The 15,386-nt window shown below is 41.7% G+C and overlaps 1 protein-coding gene across 1 annotated transcript in view; it reads right to left on the reverse strand.

The window, feature by feature from the left end:
* Nucleotides 1-645: 645 nt before the first annotated feature.
* MYL3 (myosin light chain 3) overlaps nt 646-15,386 on the reverse strand; it is a 38,148-nt gene continuing 23,407 nt past the window's right edge. Inside the window, exons 2-7 of the mRNA XM_050891523.1 lie at nt 15,190-15,217; nt 9,844-9,993; nt 8,532-8,705; nt 6,502-6,579; nt 4,990-5,025; nt 646-1,465 (exon numbers count right to left, since the gene is read on the reverse strand). Of these exons, the coding sequence (XP_050747480.1) occupies nt 4,997-5,025; nt 6,502-6,579; nt 8,532-8,705; nt 9,844-9,993; nt 15,190-15,217 (459 nt within the window). The 3' untranslated portion in view covers nt 646-1,465; nt 4,990-4,996. The remainder of the gene's footprint in view (nt 1,466-4,989; nt 5,026-6,501; nt 6,580-8,531; nt 8,706-9,843; nt 9,994-15,189; nt 15,218-15,386) is intronic.

A 15,386-nucleotide genomic window follows, 5' to 3' on the forward strand; every position in this document is an offset into this window, starting at 1 on the left:
ACATTCCTGTCATTATTAGCATCTTTCTACTCCTCCCTCTGCACTAGCTTTTTGAATTTCCTTTAGTATTTTATTGTTACTGTCATCAACTTGATACTGCATTTAGCTCTCTAACTGCTGATTTTCTATGATGGCTATTCAATGGTACATTTTGTAACAGCTCGTATATTCACGTAATTTGATAGTTTGTGTTCTCTCGTTCATAGCAATTCTTCTCTGTGGAGATGACCTATTCAGTCATTGCTATGCAGTTTGTATCCTGGTATTCCAGTGTTCCACTGATTATCTTTCCTCCACTAAGTTTCCAAGTTGTCTGTTTAACAATACCTCTTGCTTAAATGGAGTGTTGCATATTCAGATTTTTTGGTATTTCCTAACAAACTGTACTAGCCGCTAGCTTCTCCTTTTTCTGCCCCCAAAGGATATATTAGCCGCTAGCTTCTCCTTTTTCTGCCCCCAAAGGATATATCTTTTTTTTTTTTTAAACTTTTTAAATTATTATTCCCCAGAAAATGAGCCAACTTAATCCGTGTGCTTTTTCATGCTTCTCAATTTTCCTTTGCCTCTACTGAGGTTTTTCCCAACAGCATTTATTTCCCATTTCCCCTTCCCTCACATAGACACAGAAACAATGAGGAAACCAGGTGACACAGAATCCCATGTTTTACTGCAAAAAGCTACAGGACCAAGATATGTATATTAGAACAATTTCCAGTTTGCATTAGGGAAGACTTTTTACTTGTTTCATTGGCCAGACTGTTGGAATGGGAAGTAAGCCTTGTGGAGAAGAGATGCATTTTAGCAAACATTGTGTACACTTCTGTTTTGCTTTGGTTTTCTCTTTTACATCTTATATGTTAAAGGTGGTATCTTCCAAAGCTGAGAAACATGTGAACAAGATTGTGTTCGTTGCTGATTCCTGGGCATTCTACTTTTCTCTAAAGACTAAGAGTATTCCTTGCATACATGAGATTTACACAACCGGTTTAGTTTCTTTTCTCCCTTACTCTCTTACAGCTATTTTTTTACAAATGCAATAAGTACAAAGAGAAAGGTACAGTTGTTTTGGAAGGAAGAGGGGAGGAGAGGGAAGGATATGGCTAAATGACAAATACATTTTTTAATTGATTTAGTCATGAAAAAAATTACTCCCTTTTTCTCCCCTCTCACTTAACAATTTTGTGTTGCTGTTTATATTCTGTATCAGAAAAAAATGACAATGCCCAGGTATTCATAGTTCAGATTCCAGTTTCCTCAGTTTCCTGAGTGTATTGAATCTCCACAGAGGCCACCCTCTTCCCATGAAGAAACAAGACAAAACAAACAAAATAACATTTATCCAAATAACTTTAGGGACAGCACATTTTGTAGCTCTGTAATGGGAATCTGGGCTGAAAAATGAGAAGACATTCCATTACATCGAAATCCAAGGCCAGCATCTGGGGTTCTCGGCGCCTATCTTGTCCTAAAAATAAAGTTATTTTTAAGCATTAGAGGAAGAAAGAAGAAACAAACAATGCCACCAGGAATCAGCCTCAGTCGACCTCATGCATCTGTACTCAGCTTATTGGCAGCGAAGCCTGCAGCCAAGTGTCTCTGCACTATGTAGATGCCAACTAACATCAAAGAGCAATCGCACAACATGACAAAATATCCTTAATCAGTCCCAACCCTACAATCTTACACTCAATGTGTAAATGATGGACAAAACATGGGAAGCAGTGATATGGAGAGGCAATATAGTCATGTCAGATATGAAGCCAGAGTAAAGACTCAGCTTTCCAGAAAAAAAAGTCCCGTTCCTGAGCCACTAGACAGTTTCTCTTACTTCTGTTATCCTTCTATTATCTGTAGTCAGTTTCCCATCAGCAACATTTGAGCACAGGGATTTCTCTTAGCTAACGTCTAGATTTCAGGCAGGATTCAGGTCCCAAACCATAAGCATCTGATGCAATTTGAGAGCCCCAAGGCCCTCAGAACATTCCCATACAGATGGCAAGCACGACATAGTGTTCGTGGGAGATTTGACCTTCTCAGTGTTGGCAGCTGGACTCACTGCATCTATGTCCCTTCTTCGGATGAGGTGAATCTCTCTGCATGCTCCATCTAACTGGACCTCCTTTAGGTCTGGAAACAGAGATACCTTGCTTTCAGGTAGACACCTACTTGTAGGCATCTTAATCTGATGGGACTCAGTCAAATACTGATGGCATATTCTAGGATTTCACCTACAGTCACATGAGTTCAAGCCACAGGGCTCAATTCACTTCCCCTCACCTTAGCACCTAGAGCCACTTGAGATGTCCTAGAGTACCCTGCCTGGCTGCCAACTACCAGAAAGCACTAGTTTACCGTGGGCTCTGCATCCCGTCTGTGAGGCCATGGATATATGAGACACCTGGAGCATCTCAAACAACACCATGAGCCTACATGTGGGACACCAAATTGAGCCTCGGTGTACACACTAGGGACTGTGCCTCCAGCTATACTGCTCTACTACTTGAGCTTATATATTTAGAGTTAAATAAGGTAGTTTTGTAACACAAGGTTTGTGTTAGAGAGGTAGGTGTCTGAACAACTCTGACAACATCCAACTTGCTCCCAAAGATGTTCTTTCCCAGCATTTTGGGGTGTTTGATCAGCTCCCATGAATGGATATGCACCCAAGGGATAGGCCATGAGATCAGGTTGACTCTGCTCATCACACATTCAGTCACGTGGCAGGGGGAGAGTTGTGTGCATTGCCTTCAGAGGGAGTCTGTGTAGTCCACTGCACATATGCCACAGCCCTGCTCCACACTGCAGTGGTCACCGGACCACAAGTAAGGGTATAGTGCTTTCTAGCTATGTGAGAAAGCTTAACATGTCCTGCTGCCATGTCTTTCCCACTGAATAGTGTAAGGAGTAGGTGTGTAGCCAATCTGGGAGTGTTTTCTACACCAATGTCTACCGTGAAGGAAGACTAGTTGGCTGTAATCCTGCAGAACACTTGGCCTGGGGGGGGTGAAAAAAACAGCGGAAGAGTCACTAATTGAAGATGTAATTGATTAGTCTGTGTTATAAATAGTACATAGCACCTGGGGACAAGCCAGCGGAGAGGCTGTGTATAAGAAAAGTCAATACAGAGTAGTCACAACAACGATGCTTAGAAAATAAAGAAAGAGAAAAGGAAAGACACAGATCAGTTCTTATATTGTGATACAGCTCTAGCTTTCCTCCAGCATATGGGAATGGCCAAGAAACACGAGCCACTACTTTATTTTTGGACTCAGATCCAGATTCCCACTGAGTTCAAATCCAGTGTTTTGGGATTTGTTTGTTATATGCTCTATGGCAAAGGGCCATCAGCCTTTCAAGGGTAAAGACTGCATTTGTCTTTCCCTAAACATGCCAACAGCAACACAGCGGGGAGTGGAAGATGTCACCCCTGAATGATGCCCATCATGGCTCATTGGCAAATCAGCGGCACATTGGTTCTCTGTGAGTCAGGAGCTCTCAACTCCCTTTCCAAACCCATCATAAACAAAGACACTCTTGCTGGCCCCTGTGCCGCAGCTCCCAGCCCTGTGCCAGCTTTACAGCTTACCACTGCTCACTTTTCTTCGGTGGCTGACATTGCTTTAGGTGACTAGAAAGAATTTTTGCATTGGAATGGGAATTTCCCATGGCAGTGGGTTTAGGATAGGATTAAGGACTGAAAACATCTCTAAACAACAAGTAAGGATCATGCTAGCTGTGGGATTACCCACTATGGTTGTGGGCCTTTGGAATCAAAAACTGGGAGCCAGTGCTGGAAAACTGAATGTATGTTCAGAGAAGATAAATGCCTTTAAGAAAGAAACCTGGACCATAATAAGAAAAGAAACCCAGTCATCTTTTTTAGCCAGTTTACATTTTGTTCAATTACGTCTTGAAGCAAAAGTCCCAAAAACCTGGATGTGACTCCTACTTAACTCCCTCCCTGGGGTGCCAATGAACATAATCAACGGTCACCACACAAGAGACAGGTCTCGGTGGGCTGGGAGAATGTCAGCTCCAAAAGCAAAACAAAGCCAGGCCTGGTCAAGACAGAGTAGAAAAATAAACCAAAGCAGAAGGAAAAAAAAAACAAAACCAAACAAACAAAATGCAAAACAACCAGAACAAATCTGAAAGAAGCCACTTCTTTTAGCAGTTTATCAGATACTTTGCAGAATAGATGGAGTTGGTTAACTCTCAGGTCAGAGCTTCCCCAAGAGCTGAACAGAGATAAATAATGGTGAATGCCAATTGAAAACATCAGGCACCTTTTCCAGCAATACAAAAATAAACGATGACCAGGAAATACTGGAAATAAAGTTCAGCTCATTTGCAATGGCGAGACAGAGATACCCTTAATGGTACTGTGGTTTGGAGAACACTACTGAGTAAAGCCAGAAGATGTGCTGGACAAAGCGCATGTCTTTTCCTGGAAAACCAACCCATTTGCCAGGAGGTGTTGAGAGCCAGATTTATGGAAGGCCAGTAATTATCCTCCTAGTGTAGGTTCAGCAACATAAGCATGCATTACTCCTTCTTATCTACTTTTCCTTGTATTTTTTGCCCACTCTTTCTCTAGTCAGATCAGTTCTATCTCCTTGCTTTTTTAGGAGAAGTCTAGGAGCAGGGACTTGCAAGTGGACATGAAAAATATACATCCTTTGAAGTTTTCAGTCAATCATAAAGGAATGAGCACTTGTTCTTTGGAAATCAAATCCTTTTAGGATATATTATGTTGGACTTCTAAAATAAAGGTGTCCAGATTTACCAGACAATTGCAGAAAGGTCACTGATTTTCTGTGCACTTGATAGGATGAAGATAACATTTTGCTCATTCTTGTCCTACTTCTTTGTACAGTGCGCTGAAAATATTCATTCTCTTTGATTAGTCACTTACACATTCTTCGAGCCTATATCTCAGATGCCAAAACCAAAATAATAGGACATGCAAGGAGGACAGAAGAGACTCACCTGGCGTTCAGTTAGCCATGATATGTTTCACAAAAGCTGGAAACAAGAGAAAGAGAAGGGTCATTTATCAATTCCTTCAGTAACATCCTGGGTATCTCAGCTTGGTTGTTATTTAAATTTACTCTCCTTGCTTCCTCTGATGCAATGAAGACCACACCACTTTGTAAATAAGATTCCAGATACCAGGTGATAAATGCTTCATAAGTCCTTAAGATAATATATATACAGTGCAGTGCAGCCAGCAGTCTAGGTAGACAGTGGAAATGTTCACACACACATCAGTCAGTCCATAGCTTGCTTAATCCCTTACCTCTGGCTGCCATATGGAACTGGCCTTCCAAACTATACAGCCATGAGAATCTCTGGGTCCTCATCTTGCAAGGCTTTCAAGACTTCAGCACATTTGTACTAAGTCAGGGGGCACTGAAGGTGCCTCTGCAATGAACCTGCAGAATCTACAGGTTACCAAGTCACGTATCGTGGCTATGTCTCTCCAGTGAACTCAAGTTTACAAACAAACAAGGTATTTCAAAGTCAAATTAAGCTTTTGTTTCAAAAAGTTTTGGGTTCCATTTTTCCTCATTTAAAAAAGCATTCATTATATATAATTTTGAAATTCAAAAGGAAAAGGAAAAATACCTTTTGCAGTAAGGAAATATTTTTTCCTTCCCAATCATCCCCCCATGCTATGAATTTCTCTGAATTCAGCATAAGTTCCTGAGTCATTTGGGTTGGCTAAATCTACAGATTTCTACCAATAAACCACCTGTAAGAAATGTTTCCCTGAGCTCAGATCACTGATATTTGTAAATAGGAGACCACCAACCCAAATATTCATAAAAGGCTCAGTGAATATGACAGACCAGCTAAATCACCAAGATGATACAATAGTCAGTCACCAGTTAACCTTAAGGAGGACTCAGCTGTGTACGAAAGCATGTGTTCATGATGCCTACTAGAATATTGTGGTTTTATTGAACAGCCTGAAGCATGTAGGCTTGCAAGATGCAGGAGAAAACCATGGTCCACATACTCATGAGCAAATCCTTTTATTCTGGCTTTCCACAATAGCAATGAAATAAAATGGAACGTCTTCGGAAGGTCTTGTAGGATTCTTAGGACACCAAAGGAGATGCTAAGGATAACATTTTTTTGCTGAGTTTTTGAAGGAAAATTTTATGTCTTAAAAGGGATGTGTATCTCTTTTTGAGAGGACAAGGAACTGTGGGAGCAGGTAGAAAAAATAATGTAAACATTTTTTTAAAAAGGCAAACAAAATAAGAACATATAGGCCCAGCTCCTGAAAGGGCCGTGACCATTCAGCTATGGAACATACAAGCAACCTTCAACAGATAGGGTATATCAGATGAATTATAGAATCTGAATTGGTCTAAAATTTGGAAAAGCACACATCCTGCTCTGGTTCTTCCATAGATTTAAACTTTCTCAAGATAATTGCAACAAAGCCTTCAAGCACATGAGCACTGCTCAGACTGCAGTGGTCATACCTACCTTCATAGTTGATACAGCCATTGGCATCTTCCTGACCAGCCATTAGCTTATCAACTTCCTCTTCAGTCAACCTCTCGCCTGGGTGAAAAGCAAAATGCCTGTTCAGTACTTGGGCCCTTTTTTAAAAATTTATGAAACACAGTTCAAAGAACCAAAGAATACAGAAGAGAGTGAGAGAGAAGAGGCGGGGATTTTCTCTTCAGTTTAATTTGTGGTGCTGACTGCTAGGAAAGCTACTTTTGTACTTGCAAACTGAGAAAATTTGATCTGAAAACCAGAAAGGCAGAATAAATATGGAAACCCACAGGATATCATGTTCACATACTCATTCTTCTAAGAATAAGCTTTCTCTAAGTGCCAAATCTTGAAGGCTTTAGTCACTTTTTAACCAAGTCCTCACTAAGCAAACTCTTAGTAGAGTCACCATCTAGTTTGCCTCTGAGTTTGAGGTTCAGGAAGATTCCAAGGTCAAACTTAGGATCTCTGATTTGGATCAGTGATCCATTCCATTTAATTTAATTATCTAAATATTAGGTGCCTATTTGCCTGTAAGGCTCCATTTTGGTTAAGCACATATCAACCCAATCCATCCCCTTATTCTGATATTAGGCACTGATTTTAGGATGAGATCAAATGAGTTCCAGAAAAGTAAACAAGAAATTTGAGGGTGATTTCAGCTGAAATCATAGAAATGAAAATAAAATAAAATTTAAAACAATGCATTGGATGTGCCCTGCTACTCATGTTATTCCACTTTTCCATCACTGAATTCTGGCACACAGGAACAACTCAGCTGACATGAACCTGCGAAAATTCAACCAATTTTTTGAAAATTGAACAGAAAAACGTGCTAATTTACAGAATATTTGGCTGTGCCTAGGATTTGACTAGTATTTAGAGATGCCACTCTAAACAGAACTGTTAATTCATAAGATTGAAATACTTCCTATTGGTGTTTGAAAATCAGACATTACCACATTGTTCTGGGTTACTGGAAATAGAAGGGTAAGCACAAAAGCATTTCTTGTGGTACTGTGAAACTCACAAAACTGCCCAGAGTGGTTTCTTTGTCCCAGGTAAGGTTAGACAGGGCATCAATCCTGACCCTGTGGGGTTTTGTTTGTCATCACTGAATTTGTTCCCCAAACTGATCCGATAGCATCAGTGATAAAAAGGAAAATAGCATTGCTTTCTTTTCTTATTCCCTGTGTCTTTAATAGACATGGATATGCCATTGAATGAAAACTCCTGGGCATAAAAGGTTTGGCTTCTTGAACTGATACCCCAGGTCAAGACCCATCATTGGAATACTTTGATCTAAATCAAATCTCTTTTGTAAAGGTTCATCTTTTTTTTAAAATAGTGGACAAACACTCCTGGAAAAGTCTGATCTTGAGAAATGCTTACTGGATTCAGACGACAACATGTCAGTGCCTTCTAATCCAAATTGGAAACCTGTCATTAATTACAGCCAAATTTTCTGTCCTGCACTCATTCTGTTGTCATCACTCTCTGTGAAAAACTGAGCTTCTGAAGTAAAAATTTGAGAGGACAGACAAATATTGATCCCAGCTTTAAAAACAGGGGCTTTCCATTTTGGAGACGCTTCTGTTAAACAGTTGCCTGATAAAGAAGGGCTTCATCTTAAAACTTTTCTTGAAAGTACAGAAAAATGGAGACAAATATTGAAGGAATAGATGGGGTTTCCAATGTTTGGATAATTTTATGGTGATGGAAATATTTATTGAAGAAATAAAACACTAGAACAAGGAAGGAAGGAAGGAAGGAAGGAGGGGAGGAAGGAAGGAAGGGAGGAAGGGAGGAAGGGAGGAGGAAAGACAAATATTTGAGCTGTACGTCAATGATTTGTAGCTTCATTATTAAAGAATTTTTTTAGTCTTTATAACTGACGACAGTGTGATAGCTGAAGTCTTGCCTGGTCATTTTCTCCATAAAGGTTACCCATAATGATACAAGCTGTATGGGAAAGACCTCAGAGATGAAACTGCATGAGGAAAGGTTCGCCTTACCCAGCGTAGCCAAAACGTGGCGGAGTTCAGCCCCCATCACTGTTCCATTTCCCTCCTTGTCGAACACACGCAGACCCTCCACGAAGTCCTCATAGGTGCCTGTGTCTTTCGTCTTGGCGATATGCTGGAGCATGGGTAGGAAGGTCTCAAAGTCGATCATCTTGGAGTTCATTTCTACAAAGACACAGATGGAAATGAAAGTTTTGGTGGATTCTGGGAGAGTTGAGGACTAACCATGGGGCATCCACCATGGGTAGGTGATGAGGGTAGAAGAACAGTGGCAATAAATGCCAGCTAAAAGGAAGAGAAGAGCATAGAAATATCATAAGTACAGATGGAAGAATGGATAGTCAGAGTGGGAAAGAGGTCTGGCAAAGAGAGAAATATGAGTTTTTAGTAGACAGATAGATAGATACCTCCTAGTATCTGACATACACAAACATCAAAGAAAAAAAATACTGTTACACTCCCAAGGCTGTTTCATGCAACATAAAAGTATGAAACTAAGCAGAAAACAGTAAGAGAAGCTCATTCCCAATACGAAATCAGCTTTGCTTTGCAGCCCTATAACACAGAGACGTTTAAGATCATACTGGGAGAGGAGCTTCAGAGCAAATAGTCAGGGCCAGGGCTGTGTATCCCATTTTCCTGATTCTTTGCCTTTCAAGAGCATTAGAGGGCATTTTGTTCCCATATGAATCCTTATCCTACCTGCCACTGTGTCATTGCCATATCCTGACATATCATTGTTGTTGAATGAGGGCCTAATCGTCAGTTCCACCTCAGTGGAAGGAAAGGACAGAGAAGTAATCTAGAAAATGCCTGAAGGTAGATATGGTCTGAGAGAGATTTCCTTTGTTCTGAAGACATATCCAGTGTATGGTGAATGTTGAAGGGAGATATTGCAATCATTACAGACCTTCTAACACATACTTTTGTAGAACAAGCTGTCTCCTCACAATCAGTCTATCCCTTTGTTTCTTTGGATGTCTTCAAAATGTCTGTGTTTCTAGTAAACACATGTGAATGCCTGTCATTAAAGTAATTTTAAAAGGCAAAAAGTTGTCATTGTAAAACACGTTGACACACAGGGCCGTTAAATTAATTCATTCTCCTAGATTTGAGACAATTATATTGACTGCAAGATCATTTTTTTCCTTGTTTACTTTTCTGCTAGTGATTTGCAGAGACTGTTCCATATCCTTTGTTATTTCACAATTAATCTTTCCATCAGAAAATGGAGACCTTGTCTGCTTCACAAATAGTTCTTGAAGTGATCTTTTTCAAAACAAACACAGAGGAGGACACCAACCTTCTGGTTTGGGTCTGCCAAGGACTTTCATGACCTCAGCCTGGGTTGGATTCTGCCCCAAAGCTCTCAAGACATCTCCGCATTGTGCGTATGTAATTTTCATCTCAGATTTAGGAGTCCGGTCGAAGAGTGAGAATGCTTCCTTAAATTCTGGAAGACAAAAAGATAAAAAATGCATGCCATGCTCCCTCAGATAAAGTCAAAGCAAGCTGAGACCTTCCCCCTAACTAACTCTGCCTGACCCTTTTATTTTGTAGTTTGGGAACAAGTTTGATGAGCTTTGTTGTTGCTGTTATCTGCAATGTTTGTGTTCTTCCTCCCCTGCATTTTCCGGTTCAATCAGGGAATGGAATCGGAGAGGTCAAATGCTCTTCTCATGGTATTTCCGTCTCAGCTAACATCGGGAAGTGCAGAAAACCTTATAGAAATTGTTGGCCTTGAGAGCTTTCCAGCTGACCAGGAGCACTCAGGAGGGCACAGAATTCAATCGCAGTTCTGCTCATTAGCTAACTGGATCTTGTATTCAGCATTACACACTTAGAGAGCACTGACACAGCCCACTGAGATAAAGGAGCACCTCTGTTAGCAGGTAACAAGATATGCCATGATAACCTACTGGAATTATCACACAACAAACAGTCTGTTGGTGGGGGAGGGTGAAGGTATATGGAAAACCTTATAATTGATCAATTGTTGTATTTAATAGTGTCAAGGAGCAGATCTAGAAGAATCCTCTGATCTTCGTTTTTTCTAGCACCCAGTCCAATTGCATCTGGAGAAGTAAGGTTTGGTATGCCATCAGCTACCGATAGCAGGCCAGATCTCATGTGTGGAGATGCAGTCATTCCCTCCAGTGCTTTCACATCTGCCTGCTTTCCCCTGTGCACCCACGCAGAGCCCTTCCCCTTGCAAGACAACCAGCTCCCCTCCACTACATCCTTGTGAACATATCCTCATGTCTTCTCTTTACTTCTGGCTGAAGAGGGAGTCCCTTACCACTGTGAGCAGCAATATCTTCACAAGAGCATTCCTGTGGGAGAGGGTCCCTGTTCTACTACTAATTACTTGTAGATGTAGTGTTTAGGGACATGGTTTAGTGGTGAACTTGGCAGTGTTAGGTCAACGGCTGGGCTCGGTGATCTTAAAGGTCTTTTCCAATGTAAATGATTCTATGATTCTGTGATTCTAACTAATGGGGTCAGTGCAGGATCCCAGGGGAGACTTCCCCAGACACACTAGTTACTCAGGCTCACCTCTCCCTACTGGAGTTGCAAACACATTGCAGAGACAGAGGAGCATCTCAGGGTGCAAGTAACAGTAACAGGCTGTTATCCTTTATTAAACACACTGCATAGTACATGGTCTATGAGTGATCACAAATATCCCTTTGGCTTTAAAGCTGTGAATTCCTGAATCTGCCCCTCGTCCTGCTGTTACTATTCTGTGTAGGTTTCACTCCCACGCTCCAAACACGGTGAGGTTATCTTTTTTCCCCTAGATCCTGACTCATTTGGCCATTCTGCCATGCACTCCGCATGCCAGATTTTCTCCATCTTTCCCTTCTCAATTCCTCCTCATCATCATTATTCAGCCTACCTCTTTTTTCTTTCTTCTCCTTTGCTTATTTTCCTCTCTCCTTCTTTCTTCTAGTGTTGCTGGGTTTGCCTCTCCTCCTTTCTCCCTCCCTTTTCATTTATATCATTCCACTTATATCTTACTCATTTCCTTCTTCATCCAACACTTTCAAACAATGATGCATTTTTTTCATTTTGGACTAATTAACGCTTCCCTTGTTTTCTTCTTTGCATTCTCCTCTTTGCCCTCTCTTTCTTCCTTTCCCTGCCTCTCTCTCCTGGATCTTTGCCTCCTCTGTCACTGGCCGGAGCCCAGGTCCCATTGGCAGCCCTCACTCCAGCAGAGGGCAATAGCGGTTTTTCATGGGCTCCTTGCTGACAGTGGCAGGGGGCCAGAGACCCAACTCCCAGCTCTGTCCTTTCCTGGGGGTCTCTGCAGCTGAGGTGGGTGAGAAATACACCTACCTCCCTGAGCTACTCATCCGCCTGCCGCTTACCTGCTCCCTGAGACCAATGGCCTCAGCACCCTTCGCACCACCTTCTAAAGGTTCACAGTTCATCACAGTTACTGACAGCTCACATTTCTCTCTCTCTTTTTTTTTTTTTTAAATTTAATTTAAAATCAGATGTAACCGCCTCTCACCAGAGCATTCGCCTGTGGGTTTGGAAACCCCGTTTTGTCAATATACAGAAGCAGCCTTTTTTTTTTTTTTCATTTGCATTTGCATTTGCTGGCTTAATGCAAGTTTCCATCAAAGCAATGAAACCAGCATGGCTATGGTCTCCTTTGTCCTCCTGCTAGCCATTAAACCACTGGCAGGAGCAGTGTATATTTTCATATGTCTAATTGCTACCTATCTTCTCATCTTGAATAGCTCATATTCTTCTCTTTTCAGCAATTTAGGGGGCTGAAGAGGCAAGGAATCCAGTTTCATAAATACACATTGCCACAATCAATGAATTTCACTGGAAGTTGAGGCAGGAGGACGTGTAAAGATGGCTGTGTTACACATGGCTTCACCCACAGACCATTCTTCTCCTTCTGAGAGTAACATTTTGGAAGTTAACATAAAAATGAATCCTTGCAGGGAAGTAAGCTTGGTGCAGCAAAGTCTTTTCCTTAGTAGAAGGAAGAGGTTCAGAGTATCCTAGAAGATAGGGCTGGAAAAGACCTTGAGATGCTGCATTTGTTTCTCCTCCACCACCTCAATTCAGAATCAGCTGCCAGAAAACTAGCTGGGATCAATGGTGATAGACCGACGGCTAGTAATATCTAACACATAGGATGGAATTCCTGTTGATCGAGTTTCAGCTGACAAAAGGGGAAGCATCTAGTCTCACTGAGACACCTAGGTCTCATCTGGTCAACGGGGGGGGAGAGAGAGAGAGGTCATTATTACACATTAGAGGTCTATTTTTTAAAAAAACACATAAAATTATGACAGGTGACCTTGACCTCCTGATGACTTCCTGAAAGAGGAAATTTGACAAAATTAACAGTGCAGCGTGGAGCTGAAAATGAACCCAGAACAAAACAAGTGCAACTGAAACCCAGAAGAAAGGGAAAGCTGGCAATCTTGGAAGCTTCAGGGAGTGAGGAGAGAATGGGAAGGAGAAAACAAATCAAAAAGATGTATTCTAGAGCTTCCGTGAGTCCCAGCTCTCAAGTCATGCCAACAGCCAGTATAACAGATATAAATCATGGCAAGTGGTGCTTGCTTTCTAACCTGTGCTTTTAACACAAAATAAAACTGTCCCAAGCACTGGAATACTGATTGTCCACTTTCTTAAACTGGAGGCACACTCCTTGGCAAGGTTTTGACATGTGCAAACTAGTGTAGAGGACGGCATGTGCCAGGGACAATCCAGGGGCAACTGTGGACCATGCTGTAGATATAATTCTACATCTGAAGCATCTAAGCTCTACCTAGGAGTAAATATCTATCTAGCAACTATCAGTCTGTCTGCCTACTCACCTATGAACCTAAGAACCTTCTAAAGGTCAGGTGAAGGAGAAGAGAGGAAAAAAAAAGAACCAGAAGAGGTCAGTAGGAAAGGAATTGAGGAGCTGACTGATGAGCAGTGATCAGTCCCCAGGTGATGTTCAGGCCATTAGGCACTCCTTCCAGCAACTCATGACAGAACCTATGAACCAACTGTGGGATTAACCTTCAGTGGATTTAGTGTTTCTCCCCTGTGCCAGCACACAGTATAACTCTGTTATGCTGTTGTAGCTGACATGGAGATCTCATAGCCTTTCTCACACAGATGATGCTATCTGCTTCCTGCCCCATGGCTTTCCCTTTGATATTTCAAGGACATCTTATCCTTAAGTCCTGGATTCCCAGCTTTGCACTGTGTATGCAGTGAGTACAGCTAGACCAGAAGGGAGCAGATGCTGCTGTAAAGAAAGAAGATGCAACTTTCTGTTTCTGGAGATGGTCTACATCTGCTCTAGACCTGCTACCTTTTATGGCAGCCCTGGAGTTGCTCCAAATTTGCCATTTCCTAGCCATTCCAATGGGCTGAGGGCCAGACAAGCATCCCGTTTTTTTCTGAATAGGCCTTTTCTTTTCCCATTCTCTGATACAGTCTCTAGAGCTAGTTCTCCTCAGGGCGAGAGAAAACAAGGCATAGAAACTAGATGGGTCCTATCTAATCCCCAAAACATTAGCTGATGAAAGATCCAACTGTTGTGTGCTGCTGTAATAGTTCAAAGCTTTGTGGCTCAGAATTGTGCCTCTCGTATGGTTCTCCCATGACTTTAGCACTGGAAAAGGGGCAGGTTCCCAGAAATTAGCAGTTGCCTCCAATCATATGTTACTTTTGACCTGCTGTTAGAAAATAGAAACTGAAGTCATTAAGGGGGGCTTGAAAACCCCAAGGTAATGTTGAAAGTCTGTGGCAAAGCCTCAATCACTGAGGCGTTATTACATTTGGTTCTAGTTCAGGAAATCCTCCCTTCTGTATCTCTCCTCTCTGAATCAGCCTGACTGGATAGTCTGTGATTTTCATCCATCTAATTAACCCATTTTCTGATACCATCTTTCATAGGCTCTACCAAGTTGTGCCAAGTGTTTAAAGACCAAAGCAAAATTCTGCCAGATGTTTGACTCCATCTATCAATTATCCCTTTCAGTAAAGAACAGGCTGGTAGCTGAGGAAAAAGGGGACAGCTGCAGTGGTAGTGTTCCCAGGACTTCATGCATGAGGTTTCAGTATCAGTTTCTTGGGCTGAGACAAGAGTTTCAGAAACTAGTGCTGATGTTTTACTTTGAAAGAAAAAAATTGCCTTCGCTGCTATGATTTGCTGGTTTCTGGAGAGCTGTCACAAAACTGTAACACATTAAATTCTGATTGAATACAGGGAAAAGTTCCCAAAAGCAGAGTTGGGAGACTTTCTCTAGAAAGGATTGATATTTTGTTGCTGGGTTTTGTTAAAGAAAGAGTATATATTTGGACTGAGGATTTGGGGGGGGGGGGGGGGGGGGGGGGTGGTATTTCTTTTTTGGTTTTGCCTCTTTGGCAGCGAAGCTGATGTTTTCTTTAATGAAATAAGTACCTAATCTGCATAGCGCATGACTTTCCCCCTTTTCTCTTGACCAACTCAACAGAGGATTTGGAGGAAGAATGGAGCAGGACCAAAGCCATGACTTAAAGCACAGCCTTCTCAAAGGCGCGCCAATACCACACCCGTGTTCACCCCAGCACTTGCCAGCACCTCCCAGTCACAGTATTTACTATGCACAGAAGAGAAACACATCTTCCTCACCTTCAATCTGATCAGGGGTGAATTCAACCTGGAAGAGACAAAGAATAAAAGCCAGATAAAAAAAGAAAACTGAAGCAAATAAGAAGAGCACTGGGTTAGTCTCTGTGTTATGGTTCTGGGTGCTTGTGAGGTCCATGAAAGAGACTGACTCATAAATCCAAGAAAATAATTTTATAGAGCCTGTAGATTCTTCTTCT

This window comes from Gymnogyps californianus, chromosome 2 (assembly GCF_018139145.2).
Source record: "Gymnogyps californianus isolate 813 chromosome 2, ASM1813914v2, whole genome shotgun sequence".
NCBI classification, from domain to species: Eukaryota; Metazoa; Chordata; class Aves; order Accipitriformes; family Cathartidae; genus Gymnogyps; species Gymnogyps californianus.